The sequence below is a fragment of the Acartia tonsa genome, chromosome 6 (assembly GCF_053477335.1).
Source record: "Acartia tonsa isolate MP-2025a chromosome 6, ASM5347733v1, whole genome shotgun sequence".
Lineage (NCBI taxonomy): Eukaryota > Metazoa > Arthropoda > Copepoda > Calanoida > Acartiidae > Acartia > Acartia tonsa.
The window spans coordinates 38,259,473-38,275,635 of NC_137265.1; the positions used below are offsets into that span (position 1 = coordinate 38,259,473).

The following is a 16,163-nucleotide window of genomic DNA, read 5'->3' on the forward strand; positions in this document are numbered from 1 at the left end:
TATTTGCAATGTCTATCTGTCTGTCCGTCCATCTGTCCATCTGTCCATCTGTCAGAGACAGAAAGGGTGAAACATGATTTTTTCAACTCCTATAAAAGATACAGAGCTGAAATTTTTAGGGATAATTATGGTAATAATCTTCATATTTTCATTAAGTTTCATTAAATTTTACCAATTGTTTGGGGTGCCAGATCGATTCTTACATTTTTAAGGACTTTCAAGCTTTTTTTTGAAAGGAATGGTAATTTCCATTTCAGGTTGTAAATCTTTTTTATTCCCAAAACTTTTAACCTTGGAACTAAAATTTGTGGGTATAAATAATCCCAATAATAGAAAATGCTTTTAACTCTAAAAACTTAATTTTTTCATCACAATGTGTATAATAAGGGAAAAATTCCGACATTTATTTGGCCCCCTTTTCTACATATCTCTTTAGATCTCTGGTAAGCTCATTTGAAAATCAAAACTCATTTTGATGAAATTTTATTTTGTTGATATCTTTTTTGCTAATAATGTTAGGATCATGAAAATATCATTAACCTTACAAGACTCAAAAAAATACTTTCAACTTAAAACTTATTTTAACTTTTTACTTAAAACTTATGTAAGTTACTTTTTCTTAAGTTACTTTTTCAAAATTTAGGCTCTTTCTAAATTTTTTTTTTGTGTGGAAATGTTAAGAGATCAAGAACATATGCTACTTTTTTTATACACTAAGTAATATGGTCTGTAAACCCTAAAAAATACTTTTTGTGTGTCATGCTGTATTACATAGAAGCTCCACAATGATGTCTTAGTTCCTAAATGCCAAATTTCATTGGGGGTGGGGGTTATCATACCTGTACATCCCTCCCCCCTTAGACATCAGTGCACTTCATTGCTTGTTTTTATATATAATAGCTTTAAATTTTTTTTTGAATAAAAGTCTAATCCCAAATGACAAATACTTATTAGATATTTTACTATTATTTATTTATTCTAAATGTTAATAATAATTCATGAATTTTTATTGTAAATATTAAAGAAACATATGTTAGAAAGAGTAGTTTTGTGTATTTCATATCAATTTTAAATATATTTTATTTTTAGTAATTTTTTCTCAGGAATTTACTTCATTGGAGAACAGAGTTGATAAGTCAATCAAAATATCATTAGAGTACATTAGAATCACTCCAAAGACAGATTGTCTCAGTCTGTGGTTAGAGTGGTTTTGCTGGAACTTTATAACACAACTTTAAATCAGAAACAGAAGATTGATTTATGCAGAAAACTAGTGAATTTGATTTAAACATCTAATTTGTATAAATTTAAAACAAATTTTCATCAGTCATTTTTTAAACATGAAAAGAATACAAAATTGTTGAATGTATTGTAATACTGTATAATATCGTGTAGTTTAATATAATTTGACTTACAAAGTTTTTTTTTACATTAATTATAGGGTCAATTTTGCCAATTTTCATTATGAAAGTAGGAAATAAATCACAAAAATGGCTTGTTTAAGTAAGGATTTTGTAGCAAAAATGGAAGATTTAAGTAAGAAATTAATCTCAAAAATGGCTTGTTTAAGTAAGAATTTTGTAACAAAAATGGAATATATAAGTGGGAGATTAATCACAAAAATGGCTTGTTTGAGTAAGAATTTTGTAGCCAAAATGGAAGATATAAGTAGGAATTTAATCACTAAAATGGCTTATTTAAGTAAGGATTTTGCAACCAAAATGGATGATCTAAGTAAGTAATCAACCCCAAAAATGGATGATTTAAGTAAGCAATCAACCCCAAAAATGGCTTAATTAAGTAAGGATTTTGCAACAAAAATGGATGATTTAAGTAAGTAATCAACCCCAAAAATGGCTTATTTAAGTAAGGATTTTGTAGCAAAAATGGATGATTTAAGTAAGCAATCAACCCCAAAAATGGCTTATTTAAGTAAGGATTTTGCAACAAAAATGGATGATTTAAGTAAGTAATCAACCCCAAAAATGGCTTATTTAAGTAAGGATTTTGCAACAAAAATGGATGATTTAAGTAAGTAATCAACCTCAAAAATGGCTTATTTAAGTAAGGGTTTTGCAACAAAAATGGATGATTTAAGTAAGCAATCAACCCCTAAAATGGCTTAATTAAGTAAGGATTTTGCAACAAAAATGGATGATTTAAGTAATTACTCAACCCCAAAAATGGCTTATTTAAGTAAGGATTTTGTAGCAAAAATGGATGATTTAAGTAAGCAATCAACCCCAAAAATGGCTTATTTAAGTAAGGATTTTGCAACAAAAATGGATGATTTAAGTAAGTAATCAACCCCAAAAATGGCTTATTTAATTAAGGGTTTTGCAACAAAAATGGATGATTTAAGTAAGTAATCAACCCCAAAAATGGCTTATTCAAGTAAGGATTTTGTAGCAAAAATGGATGATTTAATTAAGTAATCAACCCCAAAAATGGCTTATTTAAGTAAGGATTTTGCAACAAAAATGGATGATTTAAGTAAGTAATCAACCCCAAAAATGGCTTATTTAAGTAAGGGTTTTGCAGCAAAAATGGAGGATTTAAGTAAGCAATCAACCCCAAAAATGGCTTGTTTAAGTAAGGATTTTGTAGCAAAAATGGAAGATATAAGTAGGACATTAATCACAAAAATGGCTTGTTTAAGTAAGGATTTTGTAGCAAAAATGGAAGATATAAGTAGGACATTAATCACAAAAATGGCTTGTTTAAGTAAGGATTTTGTAGCAAAAATGGAAGATAAAAGTAAGCAATCAACTACAAATATAGCCTAAATGGCTGAGAAGGGATTAAATTTTGAGGAAAAATAATCCGGATTAAAATCTTAATCTGTAAGACATTTACGTCAAAAGCGTCCGATTTGGCTGATTCTTATCAGCCACCCTTATTTTTGGGGATTTTTAGGGGTTTATAGGGCAATAATAGTTCTTCAAGTAAGCAATTAACCTACGAAAATGGCTCGTTAGTCCGACATGTCCGATTTAAGTAGGCCACTTTTGTTGTAAAGTGCGGACTTTCCCGATGTGAGCACGTCCTACTTAAATCTGACAAAAATGCTTATATAAGCACAAAAAAAGGTAAATTGCTGAGACAGAGATTACTAGGGCTAATTATTTATTTATAAGCCTTAATCCAATTAATATAAAATAAATAATCTTTATTAATATTATTATGCCTCACAACAATTGTGTCCAAAAATAGCGCAGCAACTTTTTAAATGAAAAAAAAACAGAATCAATAAAAGCAAAGCAAGGATCTTAAGGGATAAGAGAATTATGATATACAAAAAGTTCCCTTATGTAGCTAAATATCATTAGTAGAAAAGTTAAAACGCTGCTAATTTGTACCAATCAATCAATATATATCCTCAAAGTTTTTTAGCCAGCGAATGAGAAAACGTGTCAAAAAATTGCTGAATATGAAACAATTTAATGATGAAAAAGTCTTAAAACTGAAGTCTGACCGTCCAAAAATATAAAGTATAGATCCGCTGATAAAAAAATAAATCTAGCAGAAACATCAATTTATATGAATAGAGATATTGATAATATAATAAATAATAATACATTACTTTAGGGACCATATGATTTTATATATAATATAATATAATACACAAGGACAATTAGAGTTTTGGTAGGGAAGCAAAATTACAAAGAAAAGTAAACGTCTACTTGAAGTCTAGAATTTATTAAAAAAATACTGATAATCAAAAAAAAAACAATTGGCGGTTTTTGTCAAAGTGTCTAGTCGGGCACAGGACCCTAACCCCTTATTTTGAAATTAAATGAAAATGAGAGAGGGGTAGTTTTTTGTTTGTTTGTTTGCAACTTAAGATCAGATTATAATGGTCCCTAGGTAGCCACACAGGTTTAGACAAAATGCCCCCCTTATTCTTAATTTACTTTGAAAATAAGATGGGGGGGGGGGGGCGGGGGGGGGCAGCAAATAATAAGCCATAGAACAGCTGCACTATAATACATATTCTTTAGGGAAATATATATATTTTTTTTGTGTAGATAATAATAATAAAAAGAATAGATTGTACCACGAGTTAATGGAGAATATAATTAGGTATAAGGTTTCACTCAACAGTTACGAGGCTGAAACCTTCTTCATCCTATTTTATAATATAGTAAATTTTTTTGTCTGTAGCTTGAGTCCCCCCTTCATATAGGTCCAGGAAAGGTTGTAGGCTAATTTAACTTTAGGATTTAATTCTTGGGATAGTTTAAGGCTATTTTCTTGCACTTCCCCAGCACTTCTAATACAAAGCCATAAAACTCTAACTATAAAATTCATGCATCTGACATAACATTAACAGTAGGAACCTATTTTAAGCCAAGATAGACCCATCATCTCCCCTACGAAGTCGGGTAATCTTAGATGATATTTCTATTCATGTAAATTAGTTTCTACATAGGAGTAAAACACTAGAGGGGAAGGGGTTAAATAACTGTATCTCCCCATCGCAGTGTACTTATGTCTACTCTCAATTGGGACATAGAAAATCAACCCACGCAAGTGTCACTTATATTAACACATCAAAATAGCAGAAAATAATTTGGTAGCAAACGAATAAGGTCATTGAAAAAGGAAGGGAGGTAGTTATCTGTATATACATCTATACCTACTATAGATCTGTTGTTTCAGGCTCCTAACTAGTAAAGGTTCTAGAAACAAATAGCAGACAGGTAATTATACACTGTACCACTGGAACATAAACAAATAGATATAGTTTCCATTACAAGAGGTTAATTCATGTGATATCAGGAAAATAACTTAATAAATATAAAAAATAGGGATCCAATTAATTTTTTTTCCTTTCTGATTTTTATGATTATGTTACCACAATATTAAAATTACGTCTATTTTGTTTTTGATATATACAACGTTAATTAATCTGTTTAGGTTATATTTAATCAATCTATTAATGATAAGTTTATAACCAAATTAGACACAATAAAAACTGTCCCGAATTTGTATTAATTTTGAGGAACACGACTCCAGTGACGTCATATTTTTCTTTCCCGAAAAAGGGAAGGGGGAAGAAAATCTCTTCAAAAGAGAAGGGGAAAACCCCCTTTTCTCCCATCTCTTTTTTCTTCCCCCCTTCCCTTTTTTTTCTTTCCCCCTTCCCTTTTTCGGGAAAGAAAAATATGACGTAACTGGAGTCGTGTTCCTCAAAATTAATACAAATTCGGGACAGTTTTTATTGTGTCCCAAATTAGATTGATATTTCTTGAGGTCAAAATTTTTACAGGTTACTTTAGAGGTTACACTAAGTTTTTTTGACGTTACTTAGAAACTACGTATCAAAAGTGAATTTTAAATCTTCCTACAATGGATTTTTAAATTTTTATTGGAATTTTTTCCTTTTTGACATAAAACTTATAGCTAGAATCACAAATATAAATGCCAAAAATCAAAATATAACTATCTTCTAAATTAAGGTAAACCTATCCATTACACATATCAAACAACATTAATAGTTTTGGAAAACTCTGGAAGTAAGTGGACATTGGATTGTAAATTACATTGATACTCAAAGTTCTTAACAACGTTATCTTATTTGTTGGCTCAAAAACTTTGGATTCTTTAATGGAATTTTGATTGGTTAGATTCAGACTGATAATGTTTGAACTTTTTAACCAATCATTTTAATCTACAGAAAGGGTAGTCTTGTTTATCATCATTAGGTATGTGTATATATAGATTTATCGTCCATTGTCTTATCCTTCAAGATCCCTTGGAAAACTTAATTCTACCATACTAACATTCTTACCTGACATATAGAGATTTTTTCTCCGACATTCTAAGCATGCTTCCAGAGATTATTTGCTTCTTCAAATTGTGAATCTTAGCCTCAAACAGATTATAGTCATCCGGCTTGTATTGCAGCTTCATATGGACCACATTTCCAGCCCCTTTCAGTGCCTGGGCCGCGGCCTCGTGTGTGGCGGCCGTCAGATCAACGCCGTTCACATTCAGAATCTGGTCGCCGCGTCTCACCTGACCAGAAACATCGGCCGGGCCGCCGGACAGGATGAATGAGATAAATATTCCCTCTCCGTCTTCGCCGCCGACAATATTGAAGCCCAACCCTGCGGGGCCCTTGGTCAATGAAACAGTTCGCGCGTTGCGGATAAGTTCCTCCTCAGATATGGAGCGCGGCACTTTGTACTGCGGCTTGTACGGGTCCATCTGGGTAAATGTGGGGGAGGGGGAGACCTCGTAGTTATAATGGTCAGACTTGGCCAACACCAAGCATACTTTCTCCTTGCTGGCTTTTAGCGCTTTGACCGCCTCCTCGTGGGAGCAATCGTCCAGATAGAAGTCACCGGTGGGCAAGTTACGAACTGCCACCAACCTATCGCCGACCGATATTCTGCCGTCTAAATAAGCTGCCCCGCCCTCCATGACCTTAGTGACATAAATACCGTTATCTCCTGGAATGTGTTGGTTATTGATGCCTCCGGCAATTGTAAAGCCGAGACCTTTGCTGCCCTTCATTAGCTCAACCTCGATCATTTCGCCGGCACTGCCGTTGGCCTGGCGCTTTCGCTTCACTGTAAGGTGAACACTATTGCCGGCCCGCTTCAGTGCATCCACCGCATCACTGTGCGGCACTTCGATCACACACACACCGTTCACGTGTGTTATTATATCGTTCACGCGGAGGCGGCCGTCTTGGGCGGCTGCACCCCCATTAATGATCTTGGTTATGAAAATAGAGTTGTCGTTTGGAATGTGTGGGTTATCAGTACCGCCGGCGATGGAGAAGCCAAGCCCCTGGCCGCCGCGCTCCAGGGCGATCTCGTCCACCTCCCAGGCGTCGTTGCCAGCGGCAGAAATGCTGCGCGGAAGGCCTACATGGGCCGGCTCCTGCTGCGGCGTAACCCGCGGCAAACTCTGTGCCAGCTGCTGAGTGGAGTAAGGTTGGTGATGTTGGGGCGGGGGATAGGGTAAAGACGCACTGCTGCCAGCCTTCATGTTGTTCGTAGAACTAGCGACAGCTGCCGGGCTACCACCGCCCATCCCGCCCGCCGAGTTGACCGCCTCGTGGGCGATGTTGGCAAGCTGGCGCAGCATCTCGTCGCGCTGCTTGTCCGGCAAAGATATGTCCTGTCCTGTGGGATCTATGTACTTGCTGTTGGGATGACCGCCGCCAGGAGGTCCGGCCACCTCCCACCTGGAGGCCATCTGCAGGGCCTCGGAGGTTTTGACGTGTACAGATTTTGATTCGTCCATCAGGGTCAGCTCGTAGAACTCTTGGATGTCTAACAAGGCCTGAAAGAAAATAATCATTAGTACATTAGTAACATAAAAATTAGGTAGGTTCTAAGATTGTGTATATCTATTAAATAAAGTAGTAAAGTTTTTTCTTCTGAAGCTTAAGATTTTATTATCTAAAGAACTGATTTAGTTCTCCATTTTAGGGAATGGTTTTAGGCTATTTCATTTTTGGATCTAAGCCTTTGGATGGATTTACGCATTTTTCTTCTCCCTCAAAACCACTTGAAACACAGAGCACCTAGATGCTTGGGGCGCAGCAGCTAGTAATCCATAATATCAATGCATATAGGAAATTTGAAATTTGCATTCATTGTTAACAATTGTTGACAAAAAAACGACCAAACATGCACATGTCAAAGCAATGACAGACACCCAGTAGACCTACTATGTACACAAGTTTAAACAGTACAAGGGCAAATTACCACTTATAGTTCAGTTTCTAAAAGTTTAATTGTAAGTTGGGTTTTAAATCTTATTTTTGCACATTTTATCAAATACACCTTTTAAATACCTATTTAAAAGTTGTAGGGATAAGTAATGGCCGATAAATAGATGTACATGATGATGCACAAAATTACCCCTTCTGTGGATTACAACTGTGGTTGTAACGTTTGGACACTCAACTTAATGAAAGAAAAAAAACAATTAAAATCAATAATAGTCACCATACCAAAGTTATTGATACAAGAAATAAGAAAACATTAATTTAAAACTTTGGGGACTAGTGTACAAAATTGGACCCTAAATTAGTTCCCCATCGTTTAAGCAACATCACACACAAGTTTACAATTTTCCAAACACACACACACACACACACACACACACACACACACACACACACGCACGCACACAAACAAAACACACACACATATATCCAGATATTTGCAATGATAAATTGGCAAAAATTATATTTAATATGCATAAAAAGTTGTCCTAATTGTATTAGCGCCGCAGGTAGTGATAAAAGATGTCAAACGTAATTTAGATATATTAATATTCATACCCAATATATATTAATTATAGGTAAAAGTTAACTGAAATTAAATTAAAGGAAAGAATTTTTTTAAATTTTCTACAAAATAAGAAATAGTTACCTATATATATCATTTTGTCAGTGAAAACATTCTGTATGTATCTAAGATTGTTCACTAAGATCTCGAAAATGTCTATATAATAAGGCCCACAAAAATAAAATTCTCTACTCCCGCCAAAAAATATAAATTTAAAGTTTAAATGTCATCTAGGTTTAATACCTAATATATTTTCTTTTTAAATTGATAGTTTTTCGTCCCCAGCCTCTAGGAGAGGGCAAAGGAGGTAAGGTAAATAACATTAAATAACCCAGAGACATTTACAAAGCTTCTCTGTACAATCAAATCAGACCAGCAATTTTCGAGATCCTATATTTCAAACAAAATAAAACGTTAATGCTTTATATGCACATACAAATATTTCTAATTTAATTTAAACATCACTTTTAGAAAAAAATATGTACCTTAGAACGAGAAGTTCAGACTACCATTTAAAACTTGAAATATATGAATTTAAATTTCCATTTATTCGTGAAAATATAGAACCTCATAATACGAAACGGGGTCATCATATTTCTTTATGGTGGCTCAATCGCCAATGGTACGGTCGGGTTTAAAGGAGGGGGTGGTAAAGCTAAAAAACATTTCCTAAAACAAGCTGGCCTTATAATAATGAGATTGTATTTATATATTTTTAATGTTTATAATAGGACTCAACCAACAACCATAACTTGGGGAGGGGGGTTGTCTAAAATTTACAAAGGCCTAAGAGCTACTTACTAACTTACATAAACCAACATAACTTAAATAACCCATATGGTACATTTTATGTAGGTACGATCTTTCCAGTAAATTTTGGTGGAAAGACCCCTCCCCCCCCCCTCTTCACATATTAATGACCACTCCTTGGAAGAATATTTGCACCCCCCACTCTTCCCTTCCATATTAATGATCACCATTGCGCCCTTATAATTTCTTTAATATGCATCAGATGTGGCAAATGACATTTCTCATTCCAGGTATAAAAGAGATAAAATCTAACAGGCCTTTGTGTGTGTGTGTGTGTGTGTGTGTGTGTGTGTGTGTGTGTGTGGATGGGCATTTGTGTGTATAAAGGGATAGGACAATGACCGATAAATTGATGTACATCCCGAATGATAATATCTACACAAAATTACCAATTTTGTTGATCACAATTTGTGTTGAAACGTTTGGACACTTAACTTATTAAATCGACCATTCAAAAATTAAATAAAAGTCCCCAAAGTTGTGGAGTCAACGAACAAGAAAACGTTATTCTAAAACTTTGGTGACTAGTGTAATAAATGTCCCCTCCCTCCCTGCTATGTGGATGTTTTTATGATGAATTATTACAGAGAGCACCTAGATTCTTTGAAAAATGGAAGAAGGAAAATTGATAGATTTTATGCTTTTTGACCAAAAATCTACTTGTACAAAAACAGTGTTTTGTGGCACAATAATAATTTATCTAGTATGGCTTCAAAACCGATTAATTTTCACTTGATTAGAACTGATTCTCAGCCATAGTGAAAAATCATGTAAAGCATCATATTACGTACAATTTTCCACGAATATTAAAACTGGTTTTGATCTTATAATTCTTTATCTTGGAAAGCTGTCTATAATACGATGCGATGAATAGCTAACGTAGCCCACATAAAAACATCCAATATAAAGTAAATTTGCAAAAAACAAACAAAATGATACAACTTCACATCATAGTGAATCCATATTCTAGTCCTGACTTTACCCCTAGGTTGATTTTTAAAGGAAACAAGCTCCAAAATATAAAATCTTGAAACAAGTTGTAATAAAAATGTAGCTAGAGGTGTCTAGGGTATAAAAATGACGCAGTTTACAGGGAGAGAGGGGACATTGGGCTGTACATTATACTAGTCCTCAAAGTTTTATTTTAACATTTTATAATTCGTTGGTTAAACAACTTTGGGGACTGTGAATGAATTTTGATTAGTTTGTTAATTAAGTTAAGTGATTAAACGTTTCAACCACAAAACGTAATCTAAAGAAAGGGTAATTTAATTTTGTGTATCATCATTGGGGATGTACATACATTTATTGGCCACTGTCGTATCCCTTTAGATGCATGCGTAGTTTATATCTTGTTTAGGAATACTCAGGTAAGAAGGGATAGAACAATAAAAAATAAACTTATCTTTGCCCTAATTCTTTTCAAAATTTATGGCTTATTATTAAAGGGGAAAAAGTATGTATATTAATTTATCTGTCATTGTCATCCCCCTCCCTGACAAAATCTACATAATGTGAAAACAAAATAAAGGAAATGCGTAATATCAAGTTTAAAAACAAGACAAGGACAGTTGTATCCATATGAAGCAATGCAAATCAAGGACAATAAATTTAAGGAAATCCCCAAATTATCCTTTCTGTAGACTGAAATTATTGTTTATAAATTTTGTAAATTTCAACTAGGCAATCAAGATTTAATAAAGTACCCCAAAGATAAAGTAATTATGAAACTTTGGTTACCAGTAGGTATTTTTTATAGTCCAATATCCCCTCCCTCACTGAAAGAGAAAGAGAGAAAAAAAGAGTGTGTTAGAGAGAGAGAGAGAGAGAGAGAGAGAGACTTAAGTTCATGTTCTAATAAATCTGCTAAGGACAGTCATAATTAGGAGAATCCTTTAGTTACAGAGAAGCTTTGCAACTAATAAAAATGTAATTCTATAAGGTCAGCTAACACAACAACAAAAAGACAAAACATTTGAATATTTTCAATGCATCTTAAATTCTAATGACATTAATCGACCGAGAAAACAGATTTCAAGCTTAAAGGATTAAAACTTTTTTGGGCCATTTTTTTGAATATTCATGTTACAATAACAAAAGATAGGTCAATTATGGAATGCATTTAACAGTTTTAGATTAAAATTTGTATTTTTTAAATGTGAAAAGATGTTTACATAGTGGTAACATACAGGGAGGGAGGGGACATTGCGTTGTTTATTACACTAGTGCCTAAAGTTTTATAATAACGTTTTCATATTCGTTGACTTATTGTATTTTAATTAGTTGGTTCATCAAGTTGAGTGTCCAAACGTTTTAACCACTAATTGTAATCTGCAGAAGGGTTAGTTTTGTGTATCATTATTGAGGATGTATATCTATTTATCAGCCATTGTCTAATCCCTTTAGATTCCTGGGTAATTTATATAAAGAAATACAATTTAATTTAAAGGAGTAATTTTGTTTATCATTAAGGTGCTAGGTAATGCTACTTATCTATAATACAAAGTAGAACGATGTCTGTCTGTCCGTCTGTCCCTTAAGATCTTGGTAACCACTGAACCGATCGGATTCTACTCTTCAAGGAATATACCTACTGGTCCTGTGTTGGTTTTAGGCTATTTTTTTTTGCAGCACCAGTACTTAATTTTTTTTTAAATTACCTCTTAGGACAAAGCCCCTAGAGGCTAGGGGCGAAAATATATAATTTCTAGTAAATATATACTTTTTTAGAGATAAACTTCCTCTAAACAAAATATAACAAATTCTGTTTCAGAAATAACAAGACTGTACCTATTCTATTCTATTTAATTTAAAATATAAAATACAATTCTTTAGACAAAATTCGAAACCCTAGAGAAAGAAAAACTTTTAAAAAGAAATGGTAAAAAGGCGGAGTAAGCAGTTTTTAATTGCCAAACTTAAACAAAGTTTCGGATCAATGGCAAAGCTATTTCTAAAAAGTATTTTGGGCAGACATTGCATTGTTAGTATATCAGCTACTCTTTAATTAGACCATGGCCGTATGTACATCTGTACGTAAGCGAATATACTCAAAATTACTACAATTACATTGAATGTTGTCTTAATAATGATAATATTATGTAGGCAAAAAAACTGAAGAAGAATTAATCTCTGTTTAGATCTAATACCCCTTTTAAAAAAACTGCAGTTATCTTTTCCCAAATATTTTTTTCTCTCTTTAGCAGCATATTATTACCATAAAAAATATCTAACATTAATAAACTAGAAAGTGATCTGAATTTATTTTATTTATTCCCTTTACTTTATAATTCCCTTAATCATATTGATTTCCAAATAACTTCCTTGTTATTTTTGTATATTCACATTGTATCTATAATACAAAGTAGCTTGATGTCTGTCCGTATGTCCCTGAAGATCTCAGTAACCACTGAACCGATCGGATTCTACTCTTCAGGGTATATACCTATTGGTCTTGTGGTGGTTTTAAGCCAAAATCTTGGGGGGTGGGACACCCCCAAATCCCCCAAAAAACAAAAAATCCCCCCCCCATTTTTTTCGTTTATGTGGAAATAGTTCACATAAAACTACTAGCAGCACCAGTAGTACTTCATTTTTTTTTATTTGCCTCTTGGGGCAAAGCACCTAGAGGCTAGGGGCGAAGCCGCTAGTTTGTATAAAAAGTAGGAAGTCATTTTCTTACGACCAAAATACCTAGGTAATTGATTTATCAAAGACAATTATATCCGAAATAGGTATAGGTACCAATAGGATTTAAACACCTCATAAAAATAAGGGGATTTTCATCGTCTTAGGAATCAGCAGGGAGGAAGGAGTCATTAGAAAATATATAGTACTGCCTCTAAATGTTTATAAACTAGTTCTGTCATTCGTCAGTATAAAACTTTTGGGGGGAAGAAGATTGAATATTGATTGGTTTGTACAAAGTACCTAACAAGATTTGTTTTAAATGACAAAAATACATGTAATTATTTATGTAGGTAATTCTTTTAGCTGAAAAAAGGAAAAATCCGATAAAAACTGTCCAAAATATGCCACACTTCAATAATGTGACTCAAGAGATGCCCTGACTATTTTGAAAACTTAGGCTGGGAAAAAAGTGTTACACACGGGCAAGCAAACTTTTTGGAGACCACACTGTTTTGGAGGTCCCAAGGCCCATACAAATGATAAGAAAGCCTTTTTAAAAATTTATTGGAGAAATAAGTAAAAAAAGGCACAACTTACTTGAAATAATCTTGATTTAAATATTCTTATAACTCTTTCTATGGCAGCTCGTAACTGTTTTTCCTCTTCTTCTGATAATCTAAATAGAAGAGAAAAAAATATTATTTAGTTATCTAATATTATTTAGTTATCTATCGTAAAATGATAATTTATTGGGTATTAAACATTATATTTGATCCAATCAGTCAATCAAAGATTATGTCAGATGTCCCATATTTAATGATACTTTCTTAAGAAGAGACTACCTACTGTAAAAACTTATTACCTAACCTGCTATAATAATCTTCAAGTAGTTCCAAGGCCCTGTGGGGCTCTACATTACTAATTACCTAACCTGCTATAATAATCTTCAAGTAGCTCCAAGGCTCTGTGGTGCTCTACATTACTAAGTACCTAACCTGCTATAATAATCTTCAAGTAGCTCCAAGGCTCTGTGGTGCTCTACATTACTAAGTACCTAACCTGCTATAATAATCTTCAAGTAGCTCCAAGGCCCTGTGGGGCTCTACAATACTAAGTACCTAACCTGCTATAATAATCTTCAAGTAGCTCCAAGGCCCTGTGGGGCTCTACATTACTAAGTACCTAACCTGCTATAATAATCTTCAAGTAGTTCCAAGGCCCTGTGGGGCTCTACAATACTAAGTACCTAACCTGCTATAATAATCTTCAAGTAGCTCCAAGGCCCTGTGGGGCTCTACATTACTAAGTACCTAACCTGCTATAATAATCTTCAAGTAGTTCCAAGGCCCTGTGGGCCTCCGCCTTGCTCACAGGCATCTCTTACTGTAGACAACTTTATTCACTCTCTGAAATATTCATATCATTCACTAAATAGTTAAATAGGTTGTAAACAAAGAATTACACACGAGGTAAGGATTTCACAAATCTAGGTTTAATGGGTGGTTCCAGGACAAACGCGAGAGTGACATACGTCGAAGTGAACAAACGTCAGAGCGTCTAAAATACTAAGTTAATTAAGTATTTTTATACAGTTTGGGTTAGGTTGAGAAATATGAATATACAATTAAGCCCCCTGCAGGGGTTAAACACTTTAAAAACCTATAACATAGTTTAAAATAGCTAAGTTTAGGTTATGTGTCCACTCCGACGTTTGTCACTCCTGCGTTTGTCCTATTACCTTAATGGGTTAGGTAAGATGGGTTACCAAGTTAAGTTAATTAAGTTTAGATAAGATAGGTAGGTGCTTTTTCTGAAAGGTCTAGCGAGCAATAAAAACCTCCTCATATTTTTGAAATTTAAAAAAGAAAGATAGGCAGTTTTTTTTCTTAAAACCTAACCTCTTAGGGGACTAAATCTACGGTATCTTAATCCTGCAAGCTGTCCTGTACAAACTATAACCTATCCTAACCTTTTAAATGTAAAACACAACCACAGGATTTTAAAATAAGGCCAGTAAGGTATGTACTCGACTGGGGATTTTGAGGGTAAAAACCACTAGATGAGCCAAAATAATCATTATTGAGGCGGGAAGTATTGTTATTTAGAATACCTAGGTATAAAGTTTTGTTTTGAAATTAGCATTAATGTTTGAAAATATATTAGAATAGGATGAGCAAAAGCTTCAGTCATTTAAAAAGGCATAAACAATAATTATCCTATTATGCAAAAGAAAAGAAAAATATTGCACGTCCTTAATAACAAGAACAGTTGTGTACAAAGGTAGTGCAGCAATAACACAATTTAAGAATAATAAGAACATTAACCCTACTATTATTAATTTTGTGATAATAATTTCAGGTTTATTTATCAAATGTATTGTAAATTAATATTAATATTGTAATGTATTGACTCAAAATCAAATAATTTTTATAAAAATCGAATATAGGTTAAAAAATGATTTTATAGGTATGTAATCATAATTTTTTTACCTAAATTAGTTGTATTAGTTATATTGGTCTACGGACGGACATATCCTCGTAATCGAATAGCTGCGCTACTCACAATAAAGAGGGGGAAGAGGCATGTTAGTAGATGTTAGTTTAGATAATCTGTATCTGTTTTTTGTCTCACAGGGAGGCAGGGAGGGGATATTGCACTGGAAATTATAGATTTATATACAGATTCTCTCGTTAGTTGATATAAAAATTTCAGGAACTTTTATTAAATTATGATTGGTTAGTTTAAACTAGCAGTATCCAAACTTATCTAACAATAATTGGCATCATCATGGGGGGGGGGAAAGGATTACATAAAATTATCTTCCATTGTCTTATCCTTGATGTTTCAAACTTTTCCACCAACACTTTACATCTACAGAAGGGATACATTTGTTTATCATCATTAGGAGGTTGCATACATTTATTTTCAATTGTCTTATCCCTTAAGATCCCTGTTCAAGTTAATGGGGAATAAAGACACTAACTGCTCACCTAACTGTGTCAACTTAACACAAATATTGTATGCATTTTTTCTAGTATGGCTTCGAAACCGATTGATATTCGCTGAATTAGAACCTGTTCTCAGCCCTACTGAAAAATTATGTATAGCAACGTAGTTTATACAATTTCCTAGGAATAATAAAATAAAATTCATAAAATTAATATTGTAATTTTATTATTTTGATATCCGGGGAAAGTTGTCTATAATACGATGTGATAATTAACTAGGTATTATATCATTTGAAACAATTTGAATAAAAAATGGAATATAATCAGGAAAAAAATAGGTTTAGGTATAGCAAAGCTAAAAAGCTAAACCATTTAACTATTATCAAGTATTAATAAAGAAAATATTTCTACAGGAGGAAATGGAATACCTATAGTTTCTGTGTTTTTTTTAAAATCAAAT

At 33.4% G+C, this 16,163-nt stretch overlaps 1 protein-coding gene across 3 annotated transcripts in view; it reads right to left on the bottom strand.

Moving 5' to 3' along the window:
• dlg1 (MAGUK family member discs large 1) overlaps nucleotides 1-16,163 on the bottom strand; it is a 79,431-nt gene that overhangs the window by 55,898 nt on the left and 7,370 nt on the right. For 2 of the 3 annotated variants that reach the window (XM_080164731.1, XM_080164730.1), the window contains exons 2-4: nucleotides 14,071-14,161; nucleotides 13,353-13,431; nucleotides 5,795-7,299 (exon numbers count right to left, since the gene is read on the bottom strand). In XM_080164731.1, coding sequence (XP_080020857.1) covers nucleotides 5,795-7,299; nucleotides 13,353-13,431; nucleotides 14,071-14,132 — 1,646 coding nt within the window. In that variant the 5' untranslated portion in view covers nucleotides 14,133-14,161. Of the gene's footprint in view, nucleotides 1-5,794; nucleotides 7,300-13,352; nucleotides 13,432-13,622; nucleotides 13,662-14,070; nucleotides 14,162-16,163 lie in introns of those variants that run through there. The other variant, XM_080164733.1, reaches the window with a different exon arrangement.